The sequence below is a fragment of the Cyprinodon tularosa genome, unplaced genomic scaffold, assembly GCF_016077235.1.
Source record: "Cyprinodon tularosa strain WSP-4 unplaced genomic scaffold, ASM1607723v1 ctg750, whole genome shotgun sequence".
In the NCBI taxonomy this organism is placed as follows: domain Eukaryota; kingdom Metazoa; phylum Chordata; class Actinopteri; order Cyprinodontiformes; family Cyprinodontidae; genus Cyprinodon; species Cyprinodon tularosa.
The window spans coordinates 59,884-74,998 of record NW_024039508.1 but is presented as its reverse complement, the minus strand read 5'-3'; the positions used below and the strand labels follow the sequence as shown (position 1 = coordinate 74,998).

The following is a 15,115-nucleotide window of genomic DNA, read 5'->3' as shown; positions in this document are numbered from 1 at the left end:
GTACATAAATGTACAATTTGAAATGAAGCAGCATTTTTCCAAACAGACCCCACCCACTTTTTCTTGCTAAAGCGCTAAATGGCAATAGCTAATCAGAGATCGGTGAAATCCAAAGTTACACCTGAAACATATATATATATATATATTTTTTTTGCTTTTCTTGTCTCTATCCATTCAGCTTTGGAGCAAAACAGCTTTAAAGACCTTTAGAAGAATTTTATAAAAGTTATAACATGGAGATAACTAATATATGTGATTATAACTTCCTAATTTTTCACTCTGTAATATTATATTTGTACAACAGGGAACTTTATAAAAATCTCAAACAAAAGGATGCTGCAAAAGAACCATAATTCTGTATTCTAAATATAACAATAATTAAAAATGGAAACGTATCTAACGTATCAATAAATCAGAACACACTGAAAAAAATAGGAAAAACTCTGATAATATTTGATCAAACTTTCAAACCCCTGTTTTTGATTGTATAATTAACTCACTATTTAATTATTTTCTGTGGCATGGTACAACAACTCATGAGTCTTTTGTGGGCTTTCAGTGTGGGTGGTGCTGTCTTTGAAGTAGAATGCCTTTTAGGTTCTACTCTTGCAGAGGAACCCCCTCCCCCCACCCCAAAAAAAAAATAAACATCAAAAGAAAGAAGAACTCACCCTGTACAAAGTGCAGAGTAACTGGATCTAGATGATTGACATGTAACAGCACCACATCACTCTTGTACAGTACTTGGTGCAATCAATTCAATTAAATTTAGTTTATCCATATAGCGCCAATTCACAACACATGTCATCTCAAGGCCCTTTACAGTTCAACCAGATCATACAGTCAAATTGATACAAAGTTTTCTATCTAAGGAAAACCAGTTGATTGCGTCGACTCATTGACTCAGATGCAATCCCTCACACTAAGCATGCTTGTAGCGACAGTGGAGAGGAAAAACCACCTTTTAACAGGAAGAAACCTCCAGCAGAACCAGGCTCAGTGTGAGCGGCCATCTGCTGAGGCGGAGTGGGGTTCAAGGAGACAGAAGCAGAAATAGAGGCAGCTGTAAAAGGCGGCCCCGTCCAGGAAACAGCCAGGCAGACGAGCTCGGAGCCAGCTTCCATGTCAGAGGATGAAGAGAGCACATACAGTTAGTCACAGTCAGAGAAACAGGACTACACTGAAGAACAGGCAGATCTCCAACATCTATAATCAAAGGTGTTGATGGCAGCTAAGCTGATATTGCTCTCCAGGATGGTGTCAAGAAAAAGCAGAGAGAGCATAATGTTGGAGATTAAACTAACAGGTTCTGCAGAGTGGCAGTTTAGAGATAGAATTAACCAGAATGATGAAAAATCAATTTTTTTGCATTTTCTTTTTTACTCAAAAAAAGGGAATTATAATTGAAGAAATATGTATTTTTACATGAAGGTTACTTAGTTACTTTTTTGTAATTTTGTGGTTTTCCTCTTCATCATCTGGTGAATCAAATTTTCATCCCATCATTTGTCTAATGTGCACATCATTGTTTATATCAAATAGTTTTAGATAACAGACTCTACAGTAAAAATCTATTCCAGTCTCTTCAGTCTTTGCCAATATGAATCATAATCAGAAGCAGCGGATAAGACTATTAACATTTACATTTGTTTTAAAAATATTATTTATCATATTTACAGACACATGTCAGTAGTTACTTTCTCTCAGTGCTGCAATGTAATAAAAAGGGTTCAAATAATAAACTCAATAAGAGGAAGAAGAATACAATGCATATTAATAGATGAGAGAGAAGTGTCAAATGAAAAAGATGGCAGAAAAAGTGAGATATGGAAAGAAAAATAATTTTGTTTGATCAATAAGGAAGCTGGAGAGATTATAACTGTATAAAGGAGTAGAAAAAGAAAAGATTAATAACTTGACTTTTTTTTATATATTTAGACATAAAGGGCTTAATTATAAAAAAAATACAATAAACCTGATAGATGTGACCACAGTGAGGAGAATAAAACAATAGAACATATTATATACATGTGTAAAATGTTACCAAGACAACCTGTACTTCTGTACCACTTTATTTTGCTTCTATTCTTTCCAGATTTTTAGATATTTCCTGCTTAAGGTGAGCTCTGCTAGCTTCATTCTAATCTTCCTTTTTAGGAGCAGTTTAAGTCCTCTGTTATTGGATCAGATTTTTTTTTTTCTGAAGTTCTTTTGCCTCTGGTGTTGAATAATGTGAAACTGGAAGTATTTTTTATTAATATCTTGTCTGTTTTTGAAACTCATTATAAGAACAGCAACCACAGCAAGTCGATTTTTCTCACACCCAGGAGGAGCTTATTAATATCTCTAAAGCTGAAAACATACTTCAGCTACTTCCGCATGTACCAACTGAGTTGAAAAGGAGGCGCAGAGAATGCAGAGCAGGAGCAAGGAGAAGACAAACAGGAAATGTAATAAATAATGGGCAATTTGAGATCCGTGGAAGTAAGTTAGAAGAACTCCAAACCCTAGCAAGGACCTAGCAAGAATATCAGCAATGCAGCATTATGTGTTTTACTGATATCTTGCTCATATCCTGGACTCCAGCGTCTCTCTGCCACTTTCTGACCATAAAAGCACAGATTTAAAGAAGATTGGACAATTCAAAGGTGGTTTGGCAGTGCTTGTTCACAACAGATGGTGTCATCCATGAAAATTTGTCACTGCAGCCCAGATTCTAAAATCTGTTTTGTTTTTTGCCAGAGAGTTTACTATTGTTCTTTTGTTAACTCTTTACATTCCACCTTCTGCTGTTGCCAACATTGCATATGATGTAATCAGTTCCATTGTTGCTAAACTACAGACACAACAGCCTCATGGATTTGTGGCAATAGCTGGTGATTTCCATCACGTCTTGCAGTCTGCTACTCTACCATAATTCTAAAAGTTTGCCAGCTGCTGCACCTGAGAAAAAACAAAACTTTAGAGTTTTTTTATGCGAATGTCATAGAATCCTACATCTCTGAAGTGAGAACTCCTTCTGTGAAATCAGCTTACAAACTTGTTTTTTCCTGCTCAGAGTACAAGCCACTTTATAAGAGACAACCTGTATTAAAAATAACTGTAATAAGATGACTGCACACTTGTAGCACTGTTGCCTTGCAGGAAGAAGCTCGATATGTGATACCACAGTGAAATACTCTAGAATACATGCATACAGGGTGGAACAGTGGGTAGCACTGATGCCTTGCAGAAATAAGCTCAATATGTGATTCCACCGTGAAATACCCTAGAATGCATGCATACAGGGTGGCACAGGGGGTAGCACTGCTGCCTTGCAGGAAGAAGGTCCTGGGTTTGATTGCCAGCCCAGGAACTTATTGCATGGAGTTTGCACGTTCTCCATGTGCATGCGTGGGTTCTCTCCAGGTACTGCAGCTTCCTTCCACATTCCAAAAACATGACTCTTAGGTTAACTGGCTTCTCAAATTCTCCTTAGGTGTGAGTGTGTGTGTGAATGGTTGTTTGTCCTGTTTGTCTCTTGGTTGCCCTGCGATAGACTGGCAACCTGTCTCGCCCTTTGACAGCTGGAGATATAGATCAGCACCCCTTGCGACCCCAGCAAGGATAAATGCAGCGGAAAATGGCTCGATGGATGGAAGATGACTGCATGAGGCTGAAGAAGCCCTGCAAGGTTGTTTTAGGGCTTCTCCAGATCCACTGCAACAAAAGACTGATTCAGAAGATCCTTCCTGTCTACAGCTATCAACACCTACAGCTACTTGATACAAAATAAAAATAATAAAAAACTTACTGAAACATTTAATTTCCTTTTGGGATTAATAAGGTATTCTTGAATTTGAATATTTTGCAAACCATGACAGCAACTTTTATCTAATGTTTGGATTATTTTTATTATTCATGCATGTGCTTTTTAAACCCTGATATTACCTGCATGTTACATATCAAGACTAATGTTTTCCCAAGCTGTTTATCTAATTAAGACAGCTCTTCTCTCAGGGGTAAAAACTAGTCATCTTCATTATGTACAAAACAAAGGTTTGGGAATGAAATGGAAGCATACAGACAGAATGGATTATTCTTAACAGAGATCACTGTCACTGTGCTTACGGATTGTCCTTGATCTACGAACACCTTATCATATCTTGAAATGGCTGGAAGAGTCATGTCTCCTCATTTACAAACATATCCATGATGTGAAGTGTGATGATGAGGCAGGGTGGGACCCTAGAAATGCATAAATGCTCTCTTTAAACCGTTATTTGGGACTGCTGGTGCCGTTCTGACGAAGCCAGCCCGATGGAACCATTGTATCACCATCTGTGCAATCTATCTGCTCTGAGGCAGATTACAATTCTATAAAACTTTATCATGTTTTCTAATACTTTAATACATAAACCTTATAAAGTGTTATTTAAAGTCTTTGTTCCACGTTATCTCTTCTTTGGAAATAATCGGGTAGAGAAAGCTTAAAGATGTAAACAAAGAGCTTTCTTTTACACTAATAATTTTTCCAGTGGTGTAAGAGTGGATCAAATCTTATTTAAACATTAGAAACAAAATAAATGTAAAAATTATTTGTCTTTTTTTTCTTTATTAAAAACTCTCTTAGGGTCAGCAGGGGTAGCTAAGCAGCAGCTTGTTGCATTTTAAAAATTTTGTTTATAAAGTAATTTTAACTTCTGACTGGCAAAATAAGAGGCTGAGCTGATGAACCGTGATTGTCTGCTTGAACGTCTGCTTGGCATTACTTTTGTATGGGCTCCATCTAATGGTGAGAAAAAGTATTAGGAGAGTAAGAATTTTTGTATTTTTAAATTTTTATTCATTTCAAACCTTAAAAAGGAAAAAAAAATAACCTTCTGCCAACTACATAGTTTAAAAAAAAATTATTTTCACTTTTTATTATTATTTGATTTATTATTTATTAGAGGGACAGGATAATTTCTAACTGTGAGGCTTTAAAGATTCAGTAACATCTAAATAACCCATGCAGCTCAATATATAGGAACAGTAAACTGAGTTTATTTAGAACAATAACAGACTTCTATGTCTCCTTGGTATATATCAGTAAAGTTAAATAAATCTAAAACAAGACAGTAGCTGAGAATACGTTTTTTTTTTAATAAAGATCCTTGAAAAGTAAAATTACCACAATCAAAAGCACATTACGCAAATTAACTCTGATTTATATGTTGGAACATTAAATACAGTATAACATAGTTTTATGGTGTATATCACTGAGTTTTTCATTCCCCAAAATGAGTGTTATCTCCTTCATTAGTTTTACATGGAGGAAATGCAAATTGTTATCATTTCCAATTGCAGCTTTACACTTCAGATGTCTTTGACATGTTGAGAGACTGACTGACTGACTTAGAGTAGAGTAAAATTGTAGATTTGAAGAAACACTGAGAGGTAAAACTTTGACTGGGCCACTGTAACACATTTTTTAAGAGGTTACCCTGTTTTTTATTGCAAAAGTTAAACGTAAATGAGACAAAAGTATTATTTCAGACCACATTTTCAGAGATTTTTCTACAAAAAGGTCCTTGAAACCAGACAGTAGCTGTTTCTTGATAAGTCCAATGGGCAGTTGCCCTGGGCGGCATTAGAGAGGAGCTAGCACAAACATACCATTGGAAAATATAACATATCTGTCAGTTGTGCCTTGAACTTGTCAGGATTTATCTAAAGATCTGACCCACATGCAGAAGACCACACAGAGAGACCAGGAAAAAGTTTAACAGGTTTTATTGAGAGAAGGTAGAGAGGAGTCCAGTGCTGCTCTGAACACTGTCGAACCGGGACTGAAAAGTGAAGGGGAAGATTCTGCGGTTAGTTCACGCTCAGTGGGAAATTTGTGTCTTCAATTTGAAGAAGGGAATAAAGGCAACAGGACTTGGAAAAAAGGTGTCTCTTGTTTAATCCAGTCGGTGTGGGTTGTTCCAGTGAACGACTTGCTCGTTGGAGGGCAGACAGGGTTTACCCAGGTTGCGGCGTTTCCTTGAGGAACGAATGCGCTGACTGCCACTTAGTTTTCCTGCGCTACTTGAACGGTTACTTGTGGAGATGAATCCCCTGCTCAGAGAGAAGCCCAAACAATCCTTTGGGGAAAAGTAGATCTAAACCACTAGTTTGAATCCTCAGTTCAGTTTGATGCCCAGAGAATCCTTCCAGGGGGGAAGAAGGTCCAAAACATCCAGTTTGCAGGATGACTTCCTGCCGAGAGGCAAAGACAAAAAACCCCAGCAAGGTTAAAACTGAGGTTGACAAAAACTCAGTTTGACTCAGCAAAACTTAGCTTGGCTAGAGTACCCAAAACTGGCAAACACCCTGGCGTCGAGGTAGTGGCAGTCAGCAGGTAATGCAAGCGTAGAAGAAGAAATGTGCTGTTTACCTGTGCAAAGAAAGAAACAACGAAAGAAAAATGTCTGAGGACTTCAGTGTTGAGGAAGAGCATGAGTTCTTTGCCGAGCTGAATGCGCACTTTCGTCTGGTTTGGTCTGCCGTGGTTTCCGTAGACTCGTAAACGCGCTTTCAGGAAATCCTATGCACTACTGTTTATGCTCTAAAAACATTCTAAATGACTTCGTTTCGAGTAAATTATGGACGCTACCCACTCAGGACACTTGGAATACATTGGACGAGCAGTATGGAGGAATATTGACACGTTTTTTGTGGACTTTTATGGACCTTTCTGCCTCGGGCACCATAGACCTCCATTATTTGAATGTCAGCAGACAGCAAGAAGCCTCCCAGATCTCCAGATGCATTTGAGATATCAAAAAAGTACTCCAGAGTGTTGTTCAGCATGGGGGTGAGTAGAAAATGAAGGCTAATCATGTTTTGGGTGTACTATTCCTTTAAGATTCCTCCGGTAATGAGGTAACCATCTACAGGTGTGTGAGGAGGCCAACGAGAGCCAGGCGCCGCCTGGTGGTGGAGGGAAGACAAACAAAAGCACAACTCACACAAACAGGATTCCTAACAGAACTTATATTTTCTAATGTTTTCAGGCATGTTAAAAAGTTGGGCAGCTGCTTACCAACTCACTTCTTAGGAAGTGGCCACGACAAACAGTTAAAGAAGTATTTTATACATCTCCAGTCTGTTTTACATCATGCACATTTGCAGATGATGGGACATCCATGGCTCCAGCCATATCACAATATTACACTTTGTTCTTAGCTGAAGGACGCCGATCTCAATCCATTCCCAAATCTTTGCTACGTACAAAATTAAGATTATAACTGTATATAGCCGGACCGAGGAACTGTCCTAATTAGACTCAACAGGCACCTAATATTAAGGTGTAATAAACTCACACATCATCAATGATAATTATCCTAACATCTAAGAACAGGGATTCTAACCCACAAGCTATGTGTGTGGCTCTTCAACACAGTTCATACCAGTCCACAGTCTCTGATAGTTTTTTTTTATTTCTTTATAACTTTATTTTGGTCCAGGCCATAACATTTACATGCAATTGACTGGAGTTTGTGGCTGTGATAATAGACAAACTGTGGAACCTATTCAAGATAATAAATACTATTCCACTATTACTGATCATACACTCCACTTTAAAAGCTCTTTCAAAGCATTAATTAAACAATAACTAGTTTCTGATGGATCACATAAAATATTCTTAAACAAATAGCATATGTATCTTAGATACTGCTAACAATTAAGCAGTTACATTAAAAGTAAAAATTTTAAGCGGCTTGAATTGTCTTTTAAAAAAAACTTTCAAACTGCAGCTTTATATACTTGTATGTCACAGAGGTCTTGGCATTGTGAAGAATTCAGTGAACTTCAAAGACTCAAGAAGCAGCGTCTACAACATGGAGCCTATGGAAGAATTTGACCGTATCCTGGCTGAGAAGGGGGTTAAGATTGAAACCATGTCTCCTTTGACTGGGAAACTGTAGAATACTTTCTTAGGGAGGAAGTCAACACCTTTCCTTCTCTATTAATGATGCCTTCTCCTCCTCCACCTCTCAGCCCTGCTAGTGAGGGATTCTCCAGACTTCAGGGTGACATCATGGCCGCCATCTTGGCCTCCTCCTCCTCTGGTCCTTCCTGGCATGCCAGAGGCTATAATCCACTCTCACACTGCAGCTGGACAGGAGGAGGATATGACAACCTTTTACACCTGCCAGCAGACATCAAAGGGACAGATGTCTTCTATCTATGCATTTAATGATGAGAGAGCAAATGTCATCAAGAGTACAGTAATTATTACCAAACAGGGCTAGAAAGATCATTAACTGTTTCATGAGCACCAAACATAATACAACAGAACAACACAATTTGTACCAGAGAGTTTGGTGGTATTTAAAAAAACAAGTAAAGCAGAACTTTTTTAGAGCAATTTGAATTTTTTTAATAATCTATATAAAATACGTTTTGCACCATGACTTTAACCTGGTTTTCCTTTTCTCCTACACTGTTTACATTCTTGATCAATGCTGCATTTTATAAATGGTAATGTTCATTTCACTGTTGAAAGCTGTATGCATCGTAATTTTGTTTTGTATACTCTTTGTATAAAAAACTACCTTTGTCTTAGTCTAAGTCTAAAAATGCATGAAGATAACTCCTAAACATGGTAATAGCTATATGTACAGTAGAAAAATTACACTTAATTTTTCATAATTAAATAATTATGTCAATAATGCATGTACTGAGTTAAATACAGCAAAGCCAGACATCCATCTCCTCAGGTGTCTACATCCATCGACTCATCCATCTGTCAGGGTCGCGGTGGGGCTGATGTTTATCTCCAGCAGTCTATGGGCAAAATGCGGGGTAAACCCTGGATAGCTCCCCAGTGTATAACAGAAGCACACAAACATCAAACGCACACTCACATCTAAGCTAAATTTAGGGATGCCAATTAACCTTACAGTCATGTTTTTGGACTGTGAGAGGAACCAGGAGTACCCGGAGAGAACCCTAGCACTCACAGGAACGTGAAAACTCAATGCAAAAAGACCCCAGGCCGCAAATCAAACCCAGGACCTTCTTGCTGCAAGGCAGCAGTGCTGCCAGCTGTGGCACCCTGTATCCAGGCATTCTGGAGTATTTCATCGTGTTATTATATATTGAGCTACATTGATGTTATGGTTTGTTATGTTGCGTTATATTTTAATACAATTCAGCTTATTTGTATAGCGCCAATTCACAACACATGTCATCTCAATGTATTTTACAGAGACAATTCAACCAGATTATACAGTCAAATTGATTTAAAATGTTCTATCTATGGAAAACCAGTTAATTGCATCGACTCATTTTGACTCTAAGGGAATCCTTCACACCAAGCATGCTTGTGGTGACAGTGGAGAGGAAAAACTGCCTGTCACTACAAGCATGTCGACTGGGTTTCAAGGAGACAGAGGGAGACATACTTATATTTGATTACGTGACCTTATATTGTTTTGAATGAATGTACATTTCTTTCAGAAAACTTTCCACATAAAAAACAACTTACACACATTCATTAGAATAAACCCAATGGCACATTACATATCCTTTTTATAGTTGACAATAAATTGAATTAGATAAAAAAAAAAGGACTTTTACAATTTTGCATTAAATTATGTTGTATCATAAGTTATCAAATTACACTTTAATGTGTCTCATTAAGCATTAATTAATTTTACTTTGTGGGATAGTAGTTTGTGTAACTTTAAAATAAGTAAAATATTGCATTAAATAATATTGCAAAGTGTATAATGTAATGCTTTCCTTTAAGCAATGCAGCATTATCCAATGGAAATTTGGGAGAATCAACAAGCTCTCAAAGGGCTTCTCTTATGTTCACAGCTAAACAGACATCCCAATCCGCTTTGGCACCAAATCTTCCCTGTCACACCTGAAATGTTTTATCACAGCCATGGACCCTTTGGACTTTGCATGGCTTTCTTCAACCACACCTCCGAAAAACAAAAACAATAAAGAAAGCTGCCTCTAAAGAGGACACCTCTATAACCTCTGAAGATGATTGCAAAGAAAGAACATTACAGACAACCCTGAACATCCGCTTCATTAGACTGTTATCCAACAACAGGGGGCGGTATATTCCAGCAAAGCAGCTGCTTGTGAAACATCAGTTTGTTCTGTTTTTGCTTTCAGATTCTGCACATTTTGCCCACCGTCCAAATTCCTGAAATTCTCATCCAATTGCCGCATGGACGTCTGTAAGGCAAACATGCATAATGATCAACAAAATGCTGAATGTTTGTGTGTCCATGCAGTCATGTCACTCTATTTCTGTGCAGGAATAGAGGCCAATAGCATGTTGTTCCATGCTCCAATGTTTTGTCTTAGTGCATAGAGTTACTGTGGAGATGTTCAGGCTCTTTTGACCACCTTTGAGAGGGATTTCTGCTTTGTTTTGTCTAAGGAACAAGAGAAAGTGTGTGGGTGAGCAAGATGAAGTTTGGCCATATGAAAAAAATCCACTGAACGCCTTCATGCTCTTTATAAATCAGCAGAGACTAAAGGTTGCGACCGAGTTAAAGAACAGCAGAAGTAGTGAGGTGAATAGAATCATGGGAAAGAAGGTGAGCAGAATTCAGCCTGAAAATTTCAGGAATTCTGCATCACATCAGATTAATCAAAAGCCATTTAAAATATTGATTGTTACATAGTAAACTAGCCCCAACCGCCAGCAATCAAAATCAATTTTGCCCGCAAGTGCTCTAGCCTCGATCAATGCCCCAGGCCCTAGAACTGGCGGCCCAATGACAATGCAGAGATGTGTTTTGAATTTCTGGATGCAAAGCGGGCGGGGTATTGAGGGTGTGATGACAAAGCTGCGCGAGAAAGCACAACAAGGAAGACGGCAACGGCTATTGAACAGTTCTCGTTCGACTCAGCTTAGGAAAGATTACATTTCATTGAAATGTGAGCAGTAAGAGGCTCTACGCTCATTTATTTTAAGAATGACGTATTCAACATTTTACCGACAGGCTGTTTGTTTACACTCCCCCACCAGCTTTCTGTCGTGCTTACTACGTCACAGTCAGTTGCGCTCATTGGTCAGAGCGTTGGCCAATAGGAACAGACATGCTTTGAAAGACAATGGGTTGTTCTCATCAACAATCTTTCGATGTCTCATTCATCGGGGCCAGACTAAATTACACATTTAATCTCACATTTAGTCTGGTTTATCAGGCTAATTGATTGTGGCTCTGTCAAGTCAAATTTCCCTTCCTTAAATCTTAAAAAAATAATAAAATTTGATTAATAAGGTTTAAAAGTGGCCAAGAGTTGCTGGTAGTAAGTTTGATGTAATCCTTCATAAGCAGAAAACGAACTAAATCAAATTCTGAAATAAAAGCCAATCTGAAAGAAAAAGCTGTAATATTTCTGGTATTGGTTGATGCATCAGCTGGACTAGTGCTCTGCAGTAGTGTCAGTATAAACGCTAACACAGTACTGTTCCTTTTCCACAGTGGAACTCTTTGTCGGAAGAGCAAAAGGCCAAATATTTTGACCAGGCAGGAGTGGAGAAACTGCTTCATGAGCAGCAGCATCCTGGGTGGTCCTTGAAGGAGAGCTATGTAGGTGGACAGGTTAAACATGGTCATTTCAGCAGCTTAACGCGGAAAAAACACTTAGGATGCAACTTTGTTTTTCTATTTCATTTTAAGGGTAAGAAGCATGCGATAGAAAGAAGACGGAGATTGCTGGAATGAAAAATTTGAGATTAATCTGAAGACAATTCTGTCTCCTTTAATTGGATTAAAGCACTTATTTTTTTATACACAGCTCTGCTTCTCAACTGATTGCAGCGGTGCAGCTTTAAAGCAACAGGGATACAGGCGAGAATGAAGTTACCCAAAGCAAAAGCAAAAAATACTTATGTAAAAAAACAAAAAAAGGAACTGTTGATATATATAATGAAGGTTTAATCGTGGTTATAATAATTAAACTGAGCACCTATAATATCAACAGCATGTTGAAAGGTTGCTAAAACACAGGGTCTGCTCCTTTAACATGTCAGCAGTGCAGTTGGTACAACAGATGGTGGGAAAATTTCTATAATATTGATTAAAATAGGTACAGCGGTACTTTTCGGTTTATTTTGACTGTTTTGTAACAATGAGGGAGGGAAAAAATCTGCAATTTGTTCCTAGAACAAGCTTCCTATGCTATTTTACATGTTGACCATTCATACCTTTGTTGTTCACACAGTAAATGCATTTTATTGAAACCTCAAAATGCATTGGTTGCTGTCTGGTTTGAATATGCTAAGTTGGAAAAAAGAAAAAGAAGCCAATGCCAATTCTAGACCAATTTCATTTTTTATGAAACAAGAAAATAGTTTAATGTTTATTATATTAAGTGAGCGTAGGAGTCATTTGTTGCTCTAGAACCTCAAATGAAAACTGTAATCCCATTCCAATATGACTGAAGCTTAAAGTATAACAATTTAATATTTCAGTTATAGATAAAATAAGCAAAAATAAATAAATAAATATTAATCCAAAGGAGTTATCAGTTTTGATTTATTTTCCAGCCCATATTATATGTAATTTGTGTTATGTCTTTAGTACAGGGGCCTTAAAAAGGCCTAGGGCCAGTTCTACAGTGACTCTGGACCCCATTGGTCCCTGTCTAGACATGGGGGGCTATAAACTAAGCATCTTGTTGACCACTAAAATCATAATGAAAAAAAAATTTGAAGGAGTTGCACAATGGCCTTTAAAAAATAAATTCATTATAAATATATAAAAAAACTATAAACTTTGTTTTTCACTTCCAAAATTACATTTTGTTTTGTTGCAATACTCCACTTTCACGTTAAACTTCTTAAAGTTTTTTTTTTTATCAGCTACATTTTAAAAAGCATTTAGCTGACAGGGACTATATGTGTTTGATGGCGAAACAAGGATCCCAGCAGAGGCGTAGCCAGAAAATGTTAATAGGGGTGGCCAGTCAAAAACCAATGTACAGTGAGGGGTGACCGAAACGGATAGGCGCCGGAACCTCAGGGTCAATTTACACTGTTTCAACAGGAACGAGCACAACATCCATGCTTTTTAAATAAAGACAAACTATTCTTTCCTACAGCTTTTGCTAACAAATAGACACATATATTTAAACATCCATACTGTTCAAATTAAAGGTAGTAAAAGGTAGTGGACAAAATTTCTGGGGTGAACATCTTTCCCATTTTCATTATTTACCTACTTTTATCAAAAACTGTTTTGCATAAAATTAATATTTACATGTACTTATATTTACAAATAAATTAGTAGCTTAAAAAGTAGCTATTTATCTATGATTTTACTAAAGACTCCTAGATGACTTGCAGAGAATTTTCTCTTTACCCCATATAACACAAAATTTAGTTCTGAAGTGACCATGAATTTTGTATAAATAAACTTTAATGTTAGTATTTTGATTAGCATAATTAATCATAGCATATTAGTTGTCTAGTAATTTTTAATATATAAAACATTAAATTTTTTATTAAATCTGAACATTCCCCCTAAGAGTATTAGTGCTGCCGCCTTCTGTATTAGAGGGGGGAAAAAATTGTAGAGGTCCCCCATTTAGCTCCGCCCCTGGATCCCACCTCCCTTATGTGCAATATCCGCATACCGGTCGAATCACCTCCGTGCAGGCCGTGTTAGTTACACCGGCGCGTGAATGGTGCAGACCCCGTCAAAATGTTTGGAAGGTTTGGCAGCGGCAGAGATCTGATTGGTCCACAGAAGCATGTTATGGGCGTGGCCTAGTTTGAGGCAGCAGGCTGTAGTTTTGAGATATGAAGGGCAGAGGCAGAGTGGTCTGCTGCTGCTGGGGGACGAAATGAAGCACATTACCAGAAAGGACTCAACCGCAGCGGAGGAGGGGAGCCAGGCTGCCTGACAGCTTCGGGTTTCGGACGTGGCAGGTTCATATTTTAACTAGCGGCAGTTAGTTAACCGTCAGTGTCGTGCCTCTTATTTTTTTTTTTTTTTGAAGTCAAATTAGGAAAGAAGAAGTGGACTTCAGAAAATGAACCCCAGACAGGTGTGCAGACAAGTTAATTAAAAAACAAGCCGCGTTTGTTGTGGCGCCGCATTAAATAAAGAAACAAAACTTGACACAATGGAGCAGCAGCAGCATTTCTTGGCGTCTGAAAGCAGCAGAAGTCTGTCTTCTTCCTCGACCTCCAGCGACGTGGAAGAGACAGTGTCTGGCGTGGAAATTAAAGTTTATGCTGATAGTGGTGATAATTTCCAAAACCTGGACTGTGGGATGAAGCAAGCGGCTGAGGACGGTGGGAATGACGACGATGATGAAGAGGAGGAGGAAGATGAAATGGTAAACGCACAGGAACACATCTGGGGGTATTATCCCCCCTAAAATAAACAATAATATCACCTGTTTAGACAGTATACATTAAACTCTTTAAATGCTATTAAAATAGACGTTTTTCCTCTTTTGTTTTGTTGGGACAGCTGCAGAGGCGTAGCCAGAATTTTTTTTATAAGGGGGGGCCAGGCAATAACCAATGTACACTGAAGGGGGGCCGAAATTCAGAGTCAATCTACTACAGGAAAATTAATGGGCACAACATAAATATTTTCTAAATGAAGGCAAACTATACTTTCCTACAACCTTTGCTGACAAATAGATACATAAATATTTAAACATCTGTGGTTACAATTTTTTAAGGTTGGAGTTTCTTTTTGTTTTCCTTTGTCATTACTTACCTACTTTTATCAATAATCATTCTGCATAAAATTGATATTTACTAGTACTAACATCTACATAAAGTAATTATTTAATACGTTTTATTAAAATAGTTATTTATCAATAATTTTACTGAAGACTCCTAGATGACTTGCAGAGACACATCATTTTCTTTTTACCCCATAAAACTGAAAATCTAGTTCTGAAAAGAGCATAAATTCTGTACTTATAATCTTTAATGTTCCTATATTGATGTGCATAATTAACAACAGTGTTTTTGTTGTCAAGTAATTGTTGATATATGAAAAATTTAAATGTTTAAAATATTCCACTTGAGAGTATTACTGCTGCCACTGTCTGTATTAGAGGGAAAAAAAATAGTAGGGTTGGCCATGGCCACCCCTGGCCCCCC

General features: G+C 37.7%; 1 protein-coding gene across 1 annotated transcript in view; it reads left to right on the top strand.

Annotated features, from left to right (window-relative positions):
* The first annotated feature begins 13,765 nt into the window (after positions 1 to 13,765).
* Positions 13,766 to 15,115, top strand: part of LOC119773224 — a 38,861-nt gene continuing 37,511 nt past the window's right edge. Inside the window, exon 1 of the mRNA XM_038270120.1 lies at positions 13,766 to 14,331. Within this exon, the coding sequence (XP_038126048.1) occupies positions 14,116 to 14,331 (216 nt within the window). The 5' untranslated portion in view covers positions 13,766 to 14,115. The remainder of the gene's footprint in view (positions 14,332 to 15,115) is intronic.